The sequence below is a fragment of the Engystomops pustulosus genome, chromosome 5 (genome assembly GCF_040894005.1).
Source record: "Engystomops pustulosus chromosome 5, aEngPut4.maternal, whole genome shotgun sequence".
In the NCBI taxonomy this organism is placed as follows: domain Eukaryota; kingdom Metazoa; phylum Chordata; class Amphibia; order Anura; family Leptodactylidae; genus Engystomops; species Engystomops pustulosus.
In genome coordinates this window covers 107,509,084-107,531,349 of record NC_092415.1, presented here as the reverse complement: position 1 = coordinate 107,531,349, position 22,266 = coordinate 107,509,084, and the positions used below count along the sequence as shown (strand labels likewise).

The following is a 22,266-nucleotide window of genomic DNA, read 5'->3' as shown; positions in this document are numbered from 1 at the left end:
GACCGCAGCCACAGTATAAGGGTAGGATATAGTCAAAGCCACCAATGTGCTGTATTGAGTGCTGAGGAATCCCTTCCTAAAGTATAGCCCTCTCAATTTCCCTACTTGCTGTGCTCAGCGTGCTAAGGGGAGGAGGGGGAAGGGGGGAAGGGAGGATTCCTACCAAGCTGCCTCATACACTATCCCTGTTGTAAACAATGCAAGCTGTCTCTAAGCAGAGGTGGACTTGGTCCTATCTCGATTCCCTGTTAGATGGCTATCATCCTGCATCCTGCATCCTGCAGGATGATAGCCATCTAACAGGGAATCGAGATAGGACCAAGTCCACCTCTGCTTAGAGACAGCTTGCATTGTTTACAACAGGGATAGTGTATGAGGCAGCTTGGTAGGAATCCTCCCTTCCCCCCTTCCCCCTCCTCCCCTTAGCACGCTGAGCACAGCAAGTAGGGAAATTGAGAGGGCTATACTTTAGGAAGGGGTTCCTCAGCACTCAATACAGCACATTGGTGGCTTTGACAATATCCTACCCTTATACTGTGGCTGCGGTCATCACCTGCTGATAGTTTTAATCTCACACTAGTGGATGGAGTATTTCTTTTCAAGTTTTCAATTTTAATAAGAATTAATAAAAGTTACATTTTAGTGACCAATGGGTATAGCTGTCCTTAGTGGACATCACTCCCCCTATCGTTGCAAACAGTTGTATATGCTGTATACCCAGTCACGCATTGGTTACAATACATAAACTTTGCTTCTATATAAGTCATGATGTAAATGTAGCATTATACTGTCTGTTATAGTTTACCAGGTGGACAGATTTTGCTGACCACGTTGTATCACAGGTAAGATATTGTAACAATGGTCACGCAAGTTTACTGAAATCTTTCAATACTACAAATCTCCTCTGTAAAATCAGCGTCTACCTTACATTAGTATTGCTTTTCTAGCCTTCTTCATAATGAAGCTTAGTTTTGTAATGCAGAATCTGCACTCCCTGAAACCTGATTGATCTAATCTGATTGGACAGATGAATCCATCAATATGTGTTCGGATTCTCATATCTCATTACTCCTGCTACTACAAAGTCCCAGAGTTCCATACGGAGCACTGCCCACTTTCCCGGGACACCATGATATCTTAAGCTTTAGAGACATTGTGATAAATAAGGTCAATTAATTTGTAATTAACAGCTGTCCCACAACCCACACAAACAGCCATAGCGCTCAGAGCTCCAGCCATAAATAACATTCTGCTACTTGTTAGATTTCTAGCATTGCAGGGAGTAAAATTAGCATCACAGTGGCACATGTGTATTTCCACACATAACATATAATATACAACAAAGTTGTGATAAAAATACATCTGGAACTGTGTTAGGTGTACATATTCCTATTTACCAGAATTGCAAACCTGGTCTGTTTACATCAAAAATCTGTCTTCTTCTGTGCCAAAAACTGGATTACAATGCCTTGGGCAAAAGTTATCAAATGTTTAGACAGTTTTCAGATACTTTTTTGTGGTTCTGCCCTATGTTATACCAAAAATGATTCAAGAAATCAATTCAATTCAAAACGGTATAACTTAGTTTTAGATACTTGTATTAAATCTGCCTCTCTTTCAGTTGTATGGGTAAATTGTACAGGATTTTTTTATTATAATGCTTTAGATCAGTAATCAGAGTGACTACTGATGGGACCAACACAGTAACATACAGTATCCCTCTGCTACAGACTTCTTCTTCATCTTGTTTTGCTTTTTTATCTTGTGGATGTTGTCATTGTTTTACAGATGACAATGTATTTTCCATGTGTACTTATAGTGTTTGGTGAAGTGGCATTGATCACCCCATGCAGATGTACAATATCAATAGGACTAACAATTCTTTATTTAATTTCCAGGTCCTCTTTACCAATCTACCCGTAGTCCATGTCTATGCAATCAGCACTAATGGTCCTTCGGATCCCAAGAAGCAGCTGAGTACCCTGTACTCATGCCCAGTGTACAAGAAGCCTCGCCGGACTGACCTGACATATGTGTTCTCCCTGTACCTGAGAACCGTATTTGTGCCTGACCACTGGACAATGAGAGGAGTTGCTCTTCTTTGTGACAACAAATAAAAGGCTTCATTGACTTGGGAGCAAAATTCACTCCCAATAAGCTTAATAGGAGAAACAATGCAGCAGCCAGATTACTTCAAGTTGTCTCTTAATAGTGTCCAGGCAGACATCATATTTATATGGCACTTTGACTGTCACTGCAGTATAGCAACTCTTAGCATACCATCTTCTTAATCAATAGTCTAAGGAAGCCTTATGCTACATGAATCCAACATGTTCTGCATGTCTTCACTTCATTTCTGCTTTTCTTAATAAGTGCCTTATAAAGCTTCTTTGAAATCATTGTGTAATGGATTTCTCCATTGCTTTTAGCGTAATTTAAAATAAAGTAGCATGGTTCAATAATGTATAGAAAATATTATCCCTAATCATAGATTTGTGTTCCATGGTGTAATGTATGTATCTGAAGTGATGTTGAATAAATATTGATTGTAAAAAACAAAGTCTAGATCTTCTTTATGCCCTGGGTCTTGAAGTTTATCGAGATAAGATAAATCTGTGTCATGGGCAATGATCAGAAATTCTAAATGCAGTGTGCATGGCCTGTAAAATTACAAAGGGTTCATTTAACATTCAATAAACCTAAAACCTTATATTTGTATATGCATAAATCAACAGGTTTAAGAATGACAATGGTGTCAGAATTAGTGCTAGATAAAAAATAACTTGGTCCCTGTAAATGGTGAAAGGTTTTATTCAAGAAGTAGAGTGTAATATTTTCAGACATCTAATACCACAACTACAGTTACACTACCATATTGTTAGAAAATGATCGCCTTATTCAGTTTTGAGCCTCATATTTTTTTTTTCCGATTTTTATCAATGTAGCTGTTTGGAGGTGTGTTTGTTTTGCAGAGTTAGTCACATTATTTTTAGAAGACTAAAACCTTTTTTTACATTTAAAATTTTGTGACCTTTCAGGTCTTTTTTAATATAAATAATTATTTTCTATATAATCCATTCGAATACATCAAACTTTATCAGAAATCCGTGATGGTGGATTTATATATGTTCATGACTCTAGCCTTGTGCCATACATGAATGGTGAAAGGGCATAAAGGGTTAAACACGAGCCAGTGTTATCACTATTATGTACAGATCTGTACAGCAGTTTACTTGGAACTTGAGGGGAAACCTCTATTTCTTGAAGGAAGGCAGCGGAAATTCTACTGGACATTTCAGTAAAAGAGCCCAGAAGGGTTTGGATGCAATGTAATGGTGCTACAGGTAATGCCTATTGAGTTACTGGAAATGGGGTTAATAAATATTGTGATGTATTGATGAAATTTATTTGATATTTGATGTGAAAAGCTGGGTTTTATTTCTTTTTCAACATTGGAGCAAACAAGCTGGTTGGACGAGCCTTTTCTTCAGGCTTATGTGTGTATTTGGTATAATACCATATCAAATTCTGCAACTGTCCTAATTCCATGCTCTAACACTTGATTTTCTCTTAGGTCAGAATCTTGCTCATCTGATATTGTGTCAGTGGGAAGCACTTGGACTATGCCCTCAAATTTTGCAAACAAATGAATGCCTCTTCTTGAGTGTGTTTGCAGGGGGTGGTCAGTACTGAAATCCTTTCCTTCTACTATCAAATGGGAGGAATGTTTATGAGAAATAACAGCTTGGAAAGAGAATGAATCTTTGAACTAAAACACTGGTTATAGGAAACCTACCATGAGGAATCTACTATCAGAGATAGATCTGGTGGTAGATTCCTTGTGCCTGCCTCTGCCCTAATCTGTAATGTAATAATCCTGGAAGCTAACCTAACTTGTTAAAAAACGTTATTGTTAGTAATATGTAAATTAACTGCAGAGGCTACTAGGGTGTGTACTAGCCTGGCCGGGCACCGGGAGTTATGGCTACTCCACGCCCCAGTAGCCGATGCTTTTATATATTACTAAAATAAAGTATTTAACAAGTTGGGTTTATTAACCGGTTAAGGACCGGGCCCTTTCCTGTTTTTTCATGTCCATTTTTCACTCTCCACCTTCAAAATTCTATAACTTTTTTATTTTTACACGTAAAGAGCTGTGTGATGGCTTGTTTTCTGTGTAACAAATTGCACTTCATAGTGATGGTATTAAATATTCCATGCCATGTACTCGGAAGCAGGAAAAAAATTCCAAATGCAGTGAAAATGGTGAAAAAACGCATTTGCGCCATTTTCTTGTGGGCTTGGATTTCACTGAGCGCCCCAAATGACATGTCTAGTTTATTCTTTGGGTCGGTACAATTAAGGGGATACCAAATTTGTATAGGTTTTATAATGTTTTCATACATTTACATAAATTAAAACCTGTACAAAAATAATTTTTTGGATTTTGCCAACTTCTGGCGCTAATAACTTTTTTATACTTTGGTGTACGGAGCTGTGGGTGTGTCATTTTTTTGCAAAATTTGATAATATTTTCAATGATATCATTTTTAGGACTGTATGACCTTTTGATCACTTTTTATCGATTTTTTTATATTTTTCAAAATGGCAAAAAAGTGCCATTTTCGACTTTGGGCGCTATTTTCCGTCACGGGGTTAAACGCATTGAAAAACCATTATCATATTTTGATAGATCGAGCATTTTCGGACAGCGTCGATACCTAATGTGTTTATGATTTTTACTTTTTATTTATATTTATGTCAGTTCTAGGGAAAGGGAGGTGATTTGAAATTTTAGGTTTTTTTATTATATTTTTTTTTTTATTTTAATTTTTACTATTTTTCAGACTCCCTAGGGTACTTTAACCCTAGGTTGTCTGTTCGATCCTATCATATACTGCCAAACTACAGTATGGCAGTATATGGGGATTTTCCTCCTCATTTATTACAATGTGCTATCAGCACATTGTAATGAAGGGGTTAAAACGAAATAGCCTCGGGTCTTCGGAGGACCCGAGGCTACCATGGAGATGGATCGCCGCTCCCCGATGACGTCATGGGGAGCGGCGATCCCAGGTAAGATGGCGGTGCCCATATCTTTTTGAAGCTGCCGGCAGCTTTGCCGGCAGCCATCGCTGTGATGACACCCGCGATCGGTGCTAGCAATATGCAGCAAAGACTTTCCGTCTATGGGGAGGGCTCAGCCTGTGAGCCCTCTCCATGCTGCGCGACCCGACCGCCGCCGTGAATACACGGCGGGCGGTCGCGAACTGGTTAAAATTACAGATGCAGGCAGGAATCTATAATCAGATCTACTTCTGACTTCTCATGGTAGGTTTCCTTTAACAAGCCATGGCCTCTTTCGAGAAAGTTCATCTTGATGAGATGGGGGTCACTCTGGGTATGAAGACCCTCAACAACATCTTTAAAACTTAAAACAGGGTGAATCCAAAATCATTCCTGTCTCCTTACTTCATGCAACAGATATTGTTGATGAAAGTCACATGCTACACATATGATATAAAATGGTGACTTTTTTTCTATACTGTTAATAACATATATAATAATCTGTCCTGGACTACTTATGAATACAATGACAAAAGAAATCATTCATTGGTGGGTTTATTCACCAAATGTAAGTCTGAATAAAATATGTTGATTTATTGTATTGTGATTTAGATGAAACATTTCATTGAATTGTGTGAAACAATTCATTACAAAAGATGAGAATTTATTAATGGTTTATGTTATAAATAATCACATTCTGTCACATGACATTATTGTTTAGCAATTCAGATGAAGCTCTTTCTAGTAGCATGGTTATTACAAAATAATTACATTACAGACTGAGATGCAAATCATCCTTCTTTCTGTCTAAATCCAAAGTATCTTAAATCAACTGTTATAAAGGTCTATAACACTGATGTAGAAGTGCAGTTTTCTCTTTGTAGCAGAGCATAAATTACAGTGGAGCTAACACTTAATGTAGTACGACACATTGTCATATAATGATGTATTATTACTTACCATAGGATGGAATGTAAGCTTTAGCATCATATCAACACCTTTTTTCCTGTTTGACATTCAGAAACCTTAAATGTTATATTAATTGTTATATTTTGTGTTATTTATGTTGTACTACTTTACACTGTAAATTTCTTAAAGGAAATCTATCTTCAAAATCAAGCATGATTTGGCTTTGGAAATGTTCGTACAGTTGTTATCCATGACCTCTGTCCATATAAAATCAACTTTTAAAATTATGCTAATGAGTGTGAGGGGCTACTGTCTCACCCTTCCCCTTGCTTCCGCAGGTGACAGCAGGAAGTGCTCACTGCACAAGTGCTGAGGAAGCAGGTGTCACAGTGCCTGGATCAATGAGTAAGTGTCCCTGATTTATCATGCTTGCCTAGTGTGGTAGATGTGCTTTAAAATATTACTTCTTAATATATAACTCGCAGGATGGGCTGGAGCCTGCTAACCTCACAACAAGGATAGGATGGCACATCCAATTTAAAAATGTAGGAATAGGAACTATTGTATATCTATAGAAAAAACATGCTGTATAAAAGCAAGTGAGTTATAGGCATAGAATCCGCCTACTCATGGTAAAGGAGTGTTTAATCTGAAATGTGTATGATGATTCTAAGCCTATAGCTCACTCACTTTTGTATATCATGTTTTTTCTATGGATGTAGAATAAAGCCTATTTCTATGTTTTTAAATTGCATGTGTGGTTACAAATCTCTTCATGTGAAGTATAAGTTGATTCAAGTCTTTTAAGAATGATTGAAGCCTACATTCCGGCACTCCATTTATTAGAAGGAATGAGGCCTCCATTACCATTATCTAGCCTCACCAGTCAGCAGGTTAGTCCCTGTGCTGTAAATAAATGTATAATTTAGGACTATCCTTTTAGGCTGATAGGCAAGTGCCTCGGGAAGAATTTATATATTGGCACCATTGTCAATGACGGGTCGGCAACTCCATTAGCACATGCCTTAAATAGTCATAAACAGAGGTTTGGTGGACAAGTTAAAAAAGAGATGCTTTCCATAAAAAGTCAGATTAGCAAAATGTTTCCAAATATAGCAAAGAAGATGGGAAGTACCCTAGGGGCTGGTCTTAAGCCCCATCACGGTGGACATCATATTTTGGTTAAACAAAGATAGAAAAACCTATTTTATTGTTTTGATATATTTTCCGAATTAAGTGTTGCAAATATAGCACACTTTTTTTTTTTACATATTTAATACTAAATACATTATAATTTCAATAACAGAAAAGTTTAGTGTTTCATAAAAGAAAAGCTAAATATAATCAATAATATGCATAACAGTACCATAGTAACATTCTATAACCCATTTAATATATTATAGCTGCCAATGTCTTCCTCACGTAGACACTTGAGACCAAATGAAGCCAAACATGCTAAGAACACAATGGCAGACAAGCCAAACTTTCTTATGGCAGCTAATGTCTTGCAAGCATCACTTCTTGTATAACTACCAGGCTGTGGTAGATATGACATTATACACATTATATAGTAATGTGAGCAGCTTTATTTGGAATATAAAGAGAGTTCTGTCTATCACAGACATTGACACAGAAACCTGACATTTTTGTAAAAACTAACACTGATCCTTAAAGGGAAACCAGTTGTGGTATAACACACAGGACAGGTACAAGTCTTTCCAGCAACTATACAAAGGTAAGGAGTAATGTGTAGACTGGCACCTATTCTGTGTTTGACCACAACTGATTTTGGCTCACAATAACTGATTCAAACAACTGAAGACCTAATAGAGATTTGACCTGTCGCTTAATCCACTTGCTAGCAGCAGTACCTCCAAATTTGCTCCTTAATGGTTACTTTAAGCTATTTACTTTTCAATTATGGTTTACATATTATTTCCTATACTTAAAATATATGCATTTTTTCAGGACAGGAACTATTTCAGAAAAAAGGATGCACAGTGGAAAGTTTACGGGGATCATTTATCTTTTGTCTGGAAATTTGGGCCAGTCATTTCATGGGGGGGTTGGGCTTGTTTGAGTTATCTTAGTACTCATCCAGATGGTCGTTATGAGGGCCGTGATCTGGTCACATGATTTGTAACCAGATCATGGTCCTCTTAGATTTCTATGGCTCCCAGTGACAGTGCTGTGAGCACACTCTTTGTCCCCGTCACCGACTCAGGCGGCCCGTGATTTGCCTATGGAGGGAGGAGGGAACCCTCCCACCTCCTTCTCCCAGCCTTGTGCTGGTCCAGGGCCCAGTACAGGTGAGCACCTGGCCATCTGAATTAACCCTTAGATGGTGTTAAAACTGGTAGCTATAAGTCGATCCCATGCGAGCAGGGAAGTGGACTTTTTTTAAAGGTTCAAAAGATGAATCAGATGCTACATTGGAAAACCCAGATGAGATTTGCTGGGTGTGTGAAAAAGCAGAAAAAAAAGATGGTGAATCCACCAATATGCCCAAAAAAGTCACAAAAAGAATAGCAAAAAAAGATATAGGGCACCTTCCCTTTAAATTAAAGTTCTACATCTCCTCCGCAACCTCTTCCACAAGAGAGGAGGACAGTCCCATAGTGTGTCACTTAATGAGAAATAGATGATCACCACAGTAACCCCTCACTCTCTTTAAACCTCAATTGTTCACTCAATGTAATTACTTGTGAGTTTGTTGTTATGATTGTTCTTTGTTGCTCAAATGTTCACATTTTTCATTTATTACTTGGTGACTCTACTGTGTGCATGAAAGAAGTTTTCAATGTACCGTATATACTCAAGTATAAGCCGACCCAAGTATAGCCGAGGCCCCAAATTTTACCACAAAACCTGGGAAAACCTATTGACTTGAGTATAAGCCGAGGATGGGAAATGCATTGGTCACAGCCTCCCCAGTATATAGCCTGCCAAACCCTGCCCCGTAGTATATAGCCAGCACCTGCCCCCCAGTATATAGCCTGCCAACCCATATCCTCCAGTATATAGCCAGCAGCGGGGGAACCCAGAAAGGTGAGTTTTGATTTTTTTTTTTTACTCAAGTATAAGTCGAGTTTGGGGTTTCAGCACATTTTTTTTTGTGCTGAAAAACTAGACTTATACTCGAGTATATATGGTATATAACTTTTAAGAGAATTATATACAACTTGTTCATGCATTTTATTATTTAATATAAGAGATATACAGACAAAAGAAAATTCAGCATTAGGTAACTAAATGCTAAGGTTTACTCCCATCTTAGAACATTATGGTATATTATTGGGATATGACTAAATGTGTGATGTCTGGAACATGAATGGATGATTTATAGCAAGCAGTGGGGATGTATCAGCAGATTTTTATTATGCTAAATCAGCAAATACAAAAATATATAATTTCCTTATGTTAATGTTTAAGTTTCTGATCTCATTGCCGTTCGAAAATGTGAACTTTGAAAATGGATCAGTGAGATCCATCAGAACATTGCATTGGTCTTAACAGAGCCTAATGAAATCAATGACAATGAAGCTTTATTGCCAAACCCCTATCCATCCACTGCTTATTTAAAAGTGTACAAACTGTATTCTAAATTCACCATTTTTATCCATTAGATAACATATTTTTTATGACATTCACTTATTCTGCAAGTTTTTCTTGAAAAGGAATATATAAACTGTTTTATTGGGGCAGATTTATCAAGTGTCTGAAAGTCAGAATATTTCCAGTTGCCCATGGCAACCAATCACAGCTCAGCTTTCATTTTGCCAGTGCTCATGAATATTTTAAAGGGGAGCTGTGATTGGTTGCCATGAGCAACTGGAAATATTCTGACTTTCAGACACTTGATAAATCTGCCCCATTGTCTTTATCCACAACCACACATTTGTATTTATATATATATATTCACACATAAAACAACATTTCATTCTCAAAAAAAAAAATACAAAACCAATCTCCATGCTATGAGAGATGGGTTTGCTATAGGATTGGTTCCTTTCTGATAGCACTCACCAACCATACCTAAAGTACCATAGCCAATATCACCTCTGGTATCAAGCTATAACAGCTTATCACATTCATACTTCCTCTGCTGTGATTCCACTTTTCAGCTTCTGAAATAAGTAAATTGGAGATGGAGTCTGGATGGGTGGATAGAATTAGATGAATTAATAACTTTGTGGCTGAACTTTTGCCATCAAATTTGCTAGATTTCTTTTCTTGATGCCATGAAGCCTTGCTAAAACATCATGTGTATAAAAGATCATGATGTAATAATGGGCCAAATAAACATTTATAAAACACCTTCTATATATATATGGGGCACATCTTTCTTTTGAAATTCTCAGTCTATGACAGCTTGATGTCCACCAGAGGGGTCTCTTCCGTATCTATTTTAGTTTCCAGTTTCAGCAGAGGTTTTTCTGAGACTGGGGCAGGTTTCTCCTCTTCCTGGTTTGGCAAGAGTTCAGCCTTATCTTCATTCTTCTTCTTCTTCTTCTTTACAGTGACCACTTCAGTGTAGGTGACTTCTGAGATGGGCTCAACTAAGGGACCCTCTGAGACTGATTCCGCATCCTCTTTCTCGCCTTCCTGGCCTTCCGCTGTTGTGCGTTGTTTTTCCTTCTTTTTGATTTTAAATGTTTCTTTAGTAGGTGCTGCCTTTACTATAGATTGTTTCAATCTCTCTCCCGACTGTTTGAGCCTCTCACTAGACTGCCTTATTCTTTCTCTTCTTTCTGGAGTTACTATTCTTGTACGAATTCGGTTTACTTTCTTGCCAAAATTTTGTCTTGTCTTCTGCATGCTTTCCTTAGAAAACGCCTTTTTAATGTTATCAATGCGCTGCTTGCCAGATTTTTTGAGACGTGTGCTCCTAGATTCTTGAACTTCATATTCCTCATCAGAGGAAAGGTCATTTGGTGGGTAAGTTTTATCCCTTAATAGCCCGTCCAATGTTGATTCTTTAGCAACGGTCAGTTTAGTCGGGCACTCAATATCCTCCTGAAATAAAATGTAGATGTTAATGCTTAAAATAAGTTCTGTAAATTGACTAAACATACAAATTTTTGAAAAAGAACAAAAAAACTGATTTAAAAATAAATGATGGATGTGCTTGGGAAAAAAGTGTTCTTATGTTTTTGGGGCGGGGCTTACATTGAAAATTCTACATTAAAAAAGTCTGATGTAAATTTGAACCATAAACATGCACTAGAGGACGAAAAGAAAAACTTCAGCTCCCGCACTCGATAAAAATACCAATCTTCCAGCTTTATTATTTTCAATTAACCCCTTAAGGATGCAGGGTTTTTCCGCTCATTTCTCGTTCTCCAACTTCAAAAATCCATAACTTTTTCATTTTTACGTGTACAGACCTGTGTGAGGGCTTATTTTGTGCATAACAAATTTTATTTTCCCGTAATGTTATTTATTTTAACATGCCGCGTACTGCGAAGGTGAAAAAAAAATTCCAAATGTGGAAAAATTGAAAAAAAAACGCACGTTCTTGTGGACTCAGTTTTTTCGACTTTGACTGTGTACTCAAAATAACACCTCAGCTTTATTCTTTGGTTCGGTGCGATTGTGGCGATACCAAATTTATATATGTGATGTACAAACGAATGTGTACAAAAAAGGAAAACAAATTTTTGCCATCTTCTGACGCGAATAACTTTTTCATACTTTAGCGCACGGAGATGTGTGAGGTGTCAATTTTTGCGAAATGAGCTGACATTTTCATTGCTACCATTCTGAGGTCTGTGCAACATTTTGATCATTTTTTATTTCATTTTTTATGTAATGTAAAAAAGGTGTAAAAGTCGCATTTCGGACATTTGGGCGCCATTTCCCGCCTCGGAGGTCACCGACGGCCGTAACCGTTTTTATATTTTTATAGATCGGGCATTTTGGGACGCGGCGATACCTAATATGTTTGTTTTTTTACTGTTTATTATGTTTTATATCAGTTCTAGGGAAAGGGGGGTAATTTGAATTTTTTATATTTTATAAAAAAAATTTATTTTTTAAACTTTTTTTTTTCTTTTTTTTCCCACTATTTCTTAGACCATCTAGGGTACATTAACCCTAGATGGTCAGATCGCTCCTACCCTATGCTGCAATACTTCTGTATTGCAGTATATGGCATTTTTGCAGCACATTCATTACAATGAGCCACTGGCTCATTGTAACGAATCTGCAGAAGCCATGTAGCCTCGTGTCAAACGAAGACCCGAGGCTATCATGGCAACTGATCGCCGCCCCCCGATGATGATCGTAATAAAGATGGCGGCAATGAAAGGGTTAATAGCCGCGATCGGTGCAAGCACCGACCGCGGTTACTAGTGGTGGGGGTTTTCTGCAATATGCAAAAACCCCCACCCTTGTATGAAGAGGACTCAGCCCGTGAGTCCTCTTCACATACTTCTTATACCTCTGCGCCGTAGCTCTAAGGGGTAGCGTTAAGGGCGTTAAGGGGTTAGCGTTAAGGGGTTAAAAAGCATACACATGGTAGGCAGAAACATAGGAAAAAATGTAGGGAAACGAAAGCGCAAGACCACTGCTAGCCTAGCGTTTCAATAAAAAATCTTAATCATGGCTTGGTGTGCATCACAACTAGCAGGAATTTAAAAGACCCGCCTGTAGCAATACGTGAGATTCGAAGCCAATGAACATGGATCAACAAATCACACAGACTCCACAGGTGTCCCTGTGATTTGTTGATCCAAGGCTTGAGGCAGAGAGGAGCTCCATAGCGTTAGACAGAAAAAGCATGTCTGCCAACCCTAATGTCAGAATATCCAGGGTCGGAAACCAGGGACAACTGAAATTGTGTACACCAGGACTGATAGAGACAGGTTGGAATTATATCTGTGAATTATATTTTTGTTAATAACATGAGTTATAGAATGAGTTTTTTTTGTTATCCTGAGTATATTTAAGAAAGTTATCTTCGTGGGAATACCCACTTAAGGGATTTCCATTGATAACTACCTAGTCACTGTTCTAGTAAAGTAAAGCATTCAGATTTATGAATTTTTATTTTCCCAATTAGTTTGGATAATGGCAACATGTATTGGCACCTTGACCAGCAATACTGAGTGAAAAATGTATTTTAGAATCAATTCCTCAACACCATTAAACACCAGATCCCCCACCAGACAAAGACTAGACCCCTGGTTTTATTCTACATGTTCTGCCAAGCAGCACTGGTATGAATTAACAATGTAAGAAAACAATGGCAACATAGAAAGAAGATGGGTTAATCCAAGTCATTATTGTAAGTGGGCAGAATATTGTACACATTTATCATGATTTATTGTTACCTTTAGCCAAAGTGATTGAGCAGTTGAAGAACATCAATGTATGATAACATCCATACGGATGGTTCAATTATGTCTTCTATCGCTCCCTAGTTGTATTCTTGTTTTTTGGAGCAACTATCATTTGATATTATCACTGCCCTTCAGTGCACACTTGTATGAATAAAGGTGTCCTTGTATTGGATCTACAATGCCTTTGTGAATTGGACAAACCGTGTAAGGCATTATGCACAGAGCATGCTATTGGACAGCAGCACATCCTTGTGGTTATGGTTATTCATCAGATGATATTCATTACAGATTTGACCCCCTGAAGGCAAAGTTTCTTGGGAAGAAAAGCTACAAACAGTGTCACATTCCAGCAGGTATCTTCATCCTATTGGCTTCATAGGCAGACCTATGTTTTATTTCCCCTATCCTACTGTGGTTTCAGTGGAAGAATGTGTATGTTTGTGAGCCCTATTGTATGAGGTTTAATCTATGTGTGTAAGGCCCCTTTCAGACGACCGTATATGGCAGCTGTAGGAGTGCATTGTGCCCAGCACAGTACAATGACACCATACTGTGCCATCGCCAGGAAAATGATAGAGTGTGGTCTATCTTTGGCCATGCATACAGCACGGCAAGTTTTGGGACTTTGGTTCTGCTGTACAGAGCGGATGATAATTTACTAATTTAATTTACAGGATATCACTTAAACTTTTAACCTCACTATCCTATAAGTTTTTTTTTTACTTTTTACAACACATTCCAATTTCTTTATACAAAGGCTCAACAATACTAAAATGATGAGAAACTATTGGGGATAAACTGTAAAGTCCAGGCTATGTATAGAAGAATTATATGATTGTACCTGTTACTTCATCATGTATACGACATACTTGGTTGCTCAAGTTACCATGGGCACTATAGGATAGTATATAAAGTCATCCTATCATCAAAGAAACACATATGTAATGACCTATACCAAAGTGAAATGATTACCCTGGAAATATATCCATATGTTTGTTTGTACAGTAAAGCCAGAGTATTTTTAAATGTACTGTATATATCTATGATTTTCCTTTATAGCAAATGGAATTGCAATGCACAAGCCCCTTCCAAACATGGTGTTAAGAATAATTCTGCTATTTTGTACAGATTCAGCTGTTTCATGTTACTATTCACACAAGCAACAAATAGGGCAGACTGGTCAGCAATTTATTCTACTCTGCCTGGTGATAAAAATAAACACATCTAAATATAGAATACATGATCATATTAACCCACACAATGATAGTAGTGCACTCACATACTATTGCTCCTAAATGACAGAGGAGGTGAATTATGCCAAAACAACTTTATAAAGTAGCTAATAATTATGGTATTTTATGTTTTACTGTGGCCATAAAAAGTATTTTATAAATTTTGGATAAATTGCATGAAAGAGAGAAAAATAAAAAACTAATATGGAATTTACCCATAAGTACCAATATATACATATAGTGACACTATATCTCTTTAATGATCATCTTCAAAAACAATAAAATAGAAAACCACCATAAACTCAATATTTTACCTTTGTTTACAATTACATTCCCATACAGCTTTCAATCCAACCACTGCCAATTTAATCATTACCTGAAAAATGACAACTCGGAACTTGTTCTTTCTCAGCATCTCCTCCTGCTTGGACTCTACTTTGTGGACCTGATCGCTCTGTTTGTCTACACGAGATCTTACATCTTTCACATTGGAGCTTACTTTACGTGTCTTTTCCATCAGTTTGTTAACAGTATAACTAGTATTGCTGTGAGCTTGTGCAAGTTTCAGAAGGTCAATCTGGATGGTCTTGATGGCATTCTCCATTTCTCTGTGACGTTCTTCAATTCTCTTCTGGCTGGCTTGCACAGTCTCCACAATGGTGGCTACTTTGTCAAGAACAGTAACAATAGTTAAGGCAGAATCATGGTCTTCATCATCTTCCGAAACTATGGACAATCGGTTTAGGTTGATGCTATCAGAAGTCGTTTCATGATGATCCATGATTAGTTTGTGGAGCTGAAGTCCCTGGGTTGCTGTTTAGGTCTCAAGAAGCAATTCTGTCATGAGAGCAAGAGACAGCTGCCTCAGTAGACCTTCAACATGAAATGGAAAGCTCCACCCCAGGAGGCTGGGAAGACATTTATAACTACTCATCATTCAACTACTGTGGTGAACATGCTTTATGAAATACCAATACACTAAAATTAGGAAGCATGCTCTGAGTAATAAATCCATGAAAGAAAATACCGTGGGCTTCTTAACTGAAATATCCAAACCATCTGTTGAATCGGGGTGAATGAAAAAGATACTAGAACTGGTAAGTGTAGTGTACAAAAATACTATATTGTTGTGTCTTGTAAGTATAGATGTTATGTTTTCCTGTAAAGATATACATACATTTCCTTTCTAATGTCCAGTACAAGTACACACACATTTCTCTTGTTTCCTGCCCAGGTACATAGTTCACAGATAACAGTGTATTAAAAAGATTTTGCATTACGGGGAATTTTTATTTATTAAAGCAGCCTTTTATTTTTGTAATGGTGACCAAATAAACATGTATGCTGATCAACAGTTTCAAATTTTATTTTACATGAATTTTAACATTTATCTAAATGTAACAAAAGTATTGTGCGGACCTTAATGTAAGAGCCAAGGAAACATATTCTCCCAGTAGTATTAAATGCTATATTTGTATTAAAAAAGGAGGAAATATTTTATCCAGGGTCCATGGTGGCATGGGAGCAATGGGGATTGTTTGTGTGGTGCCTAATTTTTGGTGCCCAATTAACAAGTTTTATTTTCCATTGGTGTAGAAAATACAATTAGTCACAGACACAATAAACTAAAAAATAAATAAAAGATAATACAAAACAGTTACAGATAATGACACCACAGAACAATGCACCTAATGCAATCCCTCGCCCCTGAAAAAAGACCCCTAATAAATGCCAGGATAAGAAACCATAGAACATATTTAACTTGATACCACTACTCACAGAATACAATTCACATGTCATGCGATAGCCAGTGTTTAAAAAAAAATGTCCATAACTAATTCTAGAAAACATTGAAATATCTATTAAACACAGTGTCTTCTATGAAGCTTGGTAAGAAAAAAAAACTGTAAACATTGTAACCTTTAGCTCATGCCTGGTTTGTAGGGTATTTCTCGCATTTTTCATGTTTGTTCATTATCTACAACCACAGAGGCCTGAGCCTGTGTTCCATAGGAGCAACCAATCGTGGGGATGTAGTGAACATTTCATCCGCCATCTTTTTTTTTTTTTTTTTAAACATTGGAGGTTCGGATCGAGTTGCAGTCTTTTTTATGTATTCAATTTTCGTTCACAAAAAGTAGCCTGAAATAAATTCCTGTTCTTTGTTGACAAATTTTTGCTCACTTTGCGGCTGGACCCCAATGCAGTCAAAATTTAAAAGCTTTAAAAACAAAATATGGGTTATGAACAACCATGCGATAGCACACAGAAAAATACTGAACTGTGTTTTCAGGAATGGAATATAAAAACAAAACAACAAAAAATAATGAAAGCGTATCAGTCCATTGCTGCCAGAGCTGATGTTTTGCAAGTACAACAGATAACAAACAAAGCTAAACTATAAAATGTCCAAAAATAAGGCCTCTGAAATAAATATTTCCATTCTTTAAAAAAAGATATAATAAAAATGTACAGCACATGGTCAATGTAAGTATAAAAAATAAACAAGAAAATAAAGAAAAAATACTGAGGCTACACCATCCGGGATGAAGCATCTGAAGTGAAGTGACCAAGATTCTGCTTCTGTCGACGTCCTCTGTTGTTCTTCGGACACTTCCTACAAGCAAAAAAAAATCATTAAATGATGATATTGTACCAAAGATTTTCTCTAAAACTGTGAGGTTAAGACATTGTCCAGTGGAATGGTAGGCCTGTGTTATTGATAGTGTACTGCACTATACAGCAGAAATCAGAACAAACCTTTCCCGTTTTAGGTCACTTAGGATTATCAACATTATTTATACCTGCCAAATGCATTAATAATGAGAGAGAGAGAATTTCTAAGGTATTCTTATTACTTTCTGCAAAGGTTTACATACATTTCATTAGTATTTGGTACCATTGCTTTCAAACTGTATATTTTGGATATCCTTCCACAACTATAACCATAAGCTTCTTATAATAGTTATAATAGGTAGTACATAATAGGGAGAACGTGGGCCAATTCCTCCTGACAGTAACCATGAGCCACATTTGCAATCGCCTTGCTAACACCTGCCTTTTCAGCATATCCCATAAATGTTCAATATGATTGAGGTCAGGGCTTTGTGATGGCCACTCCAAAACATTGGGCCATCCAAAACATTACTTGTCTTTTTCTTTATTTTTTGTGACTTTTCATGGCACATGTGTGAATTTTTTGGCACCCAAGACAGTCTCGCTTCAAAGTTTACCATTGTTTAGTTTTCTGCAGTGTTCCCTTATCACCTGAATTCAGATATCAAAGTTGCAACTTTTTTTAAAAAGTCAAAAATTCTGGTGCAAATCTAATGCAGCCCCTGACCAGGTGTAGACAAACCCAGACTTATGATACATGAACCCATTGGGGCAGATTTATCAAACTGTCTGAAAGTCAGAATATTTCTAGTTGCCCATGGCAACCAATCACAGCTCAGCTTACATTTTACCAGTGCTCATGAATATTTTAAAGGAGAACTGTGATTGGTTGCCATGGGCAACTGGAAATATTCTGACTTTCAGACAGCTTGATAAATCTGCCCCATTGTCTTTGTTATCCTTAAGCTACTTTGTAACCAGTTTGGCAGTAGCTTCTGGTCATTGTCCATTTGGATAACCCATTTGCACACAAGCTTTAACTTTCTGGCTGATGTCTTAAGATGTTGCTTGAGTATTGCCACATAATGTTCTTTCTTCATGATGCCATCCATTTTGTGAAGTGCACCAGTTCCTCCTGCAGCAAAACAAACCCACAACATGATGCTGCCACCCTCGTGTGTCACAGTTGGGATGGTGGTCTCAGGCTTGCAAGCTTCTCCCTTTTTCCTCCATATGTGACAAACAATTATATTTTAGTTTTGTTAGACATCAGGACATGTCTTAAAAAAATTAAGGTCTTTGTTCCTGTGTGCATTTACTTTGTTATGTTTCTTTTGGAGTAATGGCTTCTTCCTGACAGACTGATCTTTCAGCCCATGTTGATACAGTTTTATTTACACTTTGGATAATGATACACTCTTAGCAGCTTCATCCAGCATTATCACAGGATGTTTTGCTTTTTGATATGCACATTTCAGACCAAAGCATGTTCATCTCTTGGACACAGAACCCGTCTTCTTCCTCAGGGGTATGATAGCTGGACATTCCTGTCTTGTTTGTACTCTCGAATAATTGTTTGTAAAGATGAGACAACTTCAGGTTTCTGGAAATTGCACCCAAGGAAGAACCAGACTTGTGCAAGTCCACAATTATGTTTCTGATATCTTGGCTGGTTTCTTTAGACTTTCCCATGAAGTAACACAAAGAAGCAGTGTGTTTAAGGTCTGTCTTCAAATAAATCAGCGGATGTGTCACTAATTAGCTCAGATAACATGACATCCAAAATTGTTAAAAGGCATAGTAATCTTATTGTATTTAAACATTTGACTTTGCAGAAAGTAATGAAATGCCTTAAAATGTCTCTTTCTTAGCATTCCTGCATTTGGCAAATGTGAATAATATTGCTAATTCTAATTGACCTAAAATGGTAATTCTGATTTCATGTCAGATTGTGAGCAAACATCTATATGTGTATTTTTATATAGTGTCATTATAGGACTCTATAATACTTTCTAGTTCAATGTATATCTAAGTGGCCTCTTTTTCTATGATCCTCATGATTCTTATGATTTATTAAAGGTTTACAGTAGTATCATCACCCAAAATAACAAAAACTGAGATGAAATTAAATAAGAAATTCTCTTCTATTATCTCATGCAAAAATAAAATATTGAAGCCAAACTGATGTCATGCCATAAAAGTGGAAAAACACTGAACCCCATTGAAGCAGATACCATAGTACACTATAATGCCGCAGCACTGTGCATGTCGTTCTAGTGCTCCATACAGACATGATTCCACATCAGGCAGATCAGATATTTATCACCTATTCTGTGGATAGTTGTTCATTTTGTGTAAAAGCCTTTTAAAGGCTATGTATACCCTTGCACTATATTTTGGTATCCCTGCTACTTGCTTTCTTCCATTCTAAGGGCACTGTTTTGACTTAAAAAGGATCAGAATCACACATCTCACCTGATGACAATTTCCGATAGACTTTTTAATACTAATCCCAAAACATTAATGGTTCCACTCACTCTTAAGACTTCTTTACCTGATTCCCTCCCAGCATCCTGCATCTAGTCATGGGGGTGTTTGAGTCCCTGTGTCGTCATCGTCGTTAACTCCTCTCTGCTTTGCTAGCCTCACCATCCCTCCCGTGCTCCAAGTATATTGCTGTCAACTACTTATGACAGGTTCCCTTTAAGGTGCCCATAGCGCTTAATGTTATGATTCATTGTATGGTATAGAAAAATGTTGTTTTATGAACAATGCAACATAATGGGAAACATGGATTTGGAAAAAAGACTAAACACAGAAAGTCATGCATGAGAACATATTTGTGTACCTTGTTATGCACATGACAATGGCAACTATAATGGCGATCTGTACGGCTCCAATGATGGCTGCGATGAGGACATGAGTAAGCTTTTGTCTGCTTGGCACCACATAAAGTATGTTGAAATCTGTTTTGTCACAGTATTGGCCTGTGTACCCTGATTCACACCTGGGGAGAGAAGAAGCATATTAAATTACATAGAGAAGCTATTTACCCTATTTATGCTTTATGCTATTTATGATTTCTAAGCTACATGATCCTTTCCTTGTTATGTGACTAGATAGCATCAGTGATGGTCCTTGCACTGAGAAACTTAAAAGAGGCACCTTGAAATTAAACCTCCTATTATGTCCAATTTACAGCGGATGAGATCCACTTTTCAGGTACATCATTTACGTGTGTGTGTGTATGGCTCAATAGCTAATGACCAGATTTTAATAACTCTTTCTTGGTGGTGGTTAAAAAAATCGTTCATTCTTGTTTATGGTTTTTAGCATTTTTTCCCTGGACGTTCACCACAGCATAAAATAATGGGGCAGATTTATCAAGCAGTCTGAAAGTCAGAATATTTCCAGTTGCCCATGGCAACCAATCACATGCCATGGGCAACTGGAAATATTCTGACTTTCAGACTGCTTGATAAATCTGCCCCAATGTGTTATCTTTATTCTATGGGTCATCATGATTACTGTGATACCCCATTTATATAGGTTTTTTTATGGTTAACTTGTTTTGCAGAATATAGCGCTCATTTGTGAGAAATGTGCTTGCCTTTGCTTCACCATGTACTAATGGGCAAAACATTTTTTGTTACAGAGCTGTTTTAGAGCTTATTTTGTGCGTGACAAGCTGTACTTTTTCTTGGCATCATGTCGGGGTAAATGTTACTTTTTGATCTCTTTTTTTTGCTGTTTTTATGAGGTCAGATATATAAATTTCATAATTTTTCATAAGTCTTCTTTTGCGTTTTTTATGGTTTTCACCGTTTGGGTTCAGTGACAATTTTATTATATTGTACAGGTTGTTACGGACATGGTGATATTCAATGTGTTGTTTTTCTTTTTGGCGATTTTCACTTCTTTATGTTGTATTTGATTATTGCATGGGATGGGACTTCAGGGGACTTTTATTCTTTTTTAATAATTTTTTTTATGGCACTTTTTTTTTTTTACTTTTTATTTTACTATCTTATTTTGTCCCATAGTGGGGCATGAACAATTGATCATTTGTTCATTGTAATATACTGCAATAATGTAATGCAGCATATGTATTGCAGCATATTACATAGTCGTGCTGTGTAGTGAAGACAGCTCTGGAGTCCTCTGTGCCCAGACCTACTATGACTGCGGTGTCTATAGGTTAAAAAGGTGGGATTGTGATAGTCGCACTGCCGGGATCCCGTGGTGATAGCTAAGGCTTAGCTTCTAAGCCCGGGTGATCACCATGACGAAATTCTACGTCAATGTGCCGGAACTACCTTATTCATATGAGTTATGTCAGGGTGCAGCAAGGGGTTTATGATAAACTATGCTAAGAAGGACCTGTCAGGGTGATTTGGGACACTAAACAACCCGCAGGTCCTTAATGTAGTTCAGTATCCCAAATTGCTTTTTTAGTTTATCTCTAGGTTCCTGCTAAAAAAAAATGATAAACTTACCTCGGTCCCGAGCTCCCCATCCCTAAGCAGTCATACAGTGAAGCAGGCGCACTACAGAACAGCTTCACTGTCCATTTTTCTGTGGGTACTGCGTTTGTGCAATGAATTACTAAGCAGATGTGGGGAGCACTAGAGATGGGTCCGATGTGTCTCATCTCTAGGTTAGGATAAAGGTTTTATTTATTTTTTTATAGTGCCAATGGGGGGGACCTCAAACAGGGAGATTTGGGACACCAAACCATTGGTCCATAAGGGTTGTTTAGTGTCGCAAATCGCCCTGACAGGTCCTCTTTAAGTTGTCTAGCTTCTTTCCTGACTTGCATCGAAGACCTCTCATCCAGCCAAACTAGTTCCCTACTCTGCACTGAAGAGATGCAAATACATGGAAACAGCACAGTTGAGAACCAATTCCTTTTAAAATAGATGTACTGGTATGGCTATTATCTCACATCATGTCATTAGGCTTCCTGTAAGAATTGCTTGATGCCAAGAGGGTTTCTTTAAGGTATTTGCCTATTTTCTTCACTGAAGTATATCATAGTTTACTATACTCCCAACACTATTCAAAATAAATAAAAATGCTTCAAAGGTTAAGTTACAGAA

At 37.3% G+C, this 22,266-nt stretch overlaps 3 protein-coding genes across 6 annotated transcripts in view; 1 reads left to right on the top strand and 2 right to left on the bottom strand.

Moving 5' to 3' along the window:
* LOC140133127 (dynein axonemal heavy chain 5-like) overlaps nt 1-2,531 on the top strand; it is a 244,846-nt gene extending 242,315 nt beyond the window's left edge. For all 4 annotated transcript variants that reach the window (XM_072152821.1, XM_072152823.1, XM_072152822.1 and 1 more), the window contains one exon: nt 1,899-2,531. In XM_072152821.1, coding sequence (XP_072008922.1) covers nt 1,899-2,117 — 219 coding nt within the window. In that variant the 3' untranslated portion in view covers nt 2,118-2,531. The remainder of the gene's footprint in view (nt 1-1,898) is intronic.
* Nucleotides 2,532-5,710: 3,179 nt separating this feature from the next.
* CAVIN4 (caveolae associated protein 4) lies at nt 5,711-15,433 on the bottom strand. Its single transcript, XM_072152819.1, has 2 exons — nt 14,928-15,433; nt 5,711-10,992 (listed from the first exon to the last, which is right to left on the bottom strand). The coding sequence occupies exons 1-2, from the start codon at nt 15,330-15,332 to the stop codon at nt 10,339-10,341; spliced, it is 1,059 nt and encodes a 352-aa protein (XP_072008920.1). The 5' UTR covers nt 15,333-15,433; the 3' UTR covers nt 5,711-10,338.
* Nucleotides 15,434-15,901: 468 nt separating this feature from the next.
* Nucleotides 15,902-22,266, bottom strand: part of TMEFF1 (transmembrane protein with EGF like and two follistatin like domains 1) — a 136,295-nt gene continuing 129,930 nt past the window's right edge. Inside the window, exons 9-10 of the mRNA XM_072152824.1 lie at nt 20,016-20,174; nt 15,902-17,168 (exon numbers count right to left, since the gene is read on the bottom strand). Coding sequence (XP_072008925.1) covers nt 17,084-17,168; nt 20,016-20,174 — 244 coding nt within the window. The 3' untranslated portion in view covers nt 15,902-17,083. The remainder of the gene's footprint in view (nt 17,169-20,015; nt 20,175-22,266) is intronic.

What these genes read in the sequence shown, in the direction of transcription:
- CAVIN4 (XM_072152819.1), bottom strand. Translation starts at nt 15,332, where the DNA reads ATGGATCATCATGAAACGACTTCTGATAGCATCAACCTAAACCGATTG. An exon ending in TCCGAGTTGTCATTTTTCAG is followed by an intron (nt 10,993 to 14,927) that starts GTAATGATTAAA and finishes ATTTTATTTCAG; the next exon opens with GAGGATATTGAGTGCCCGAC.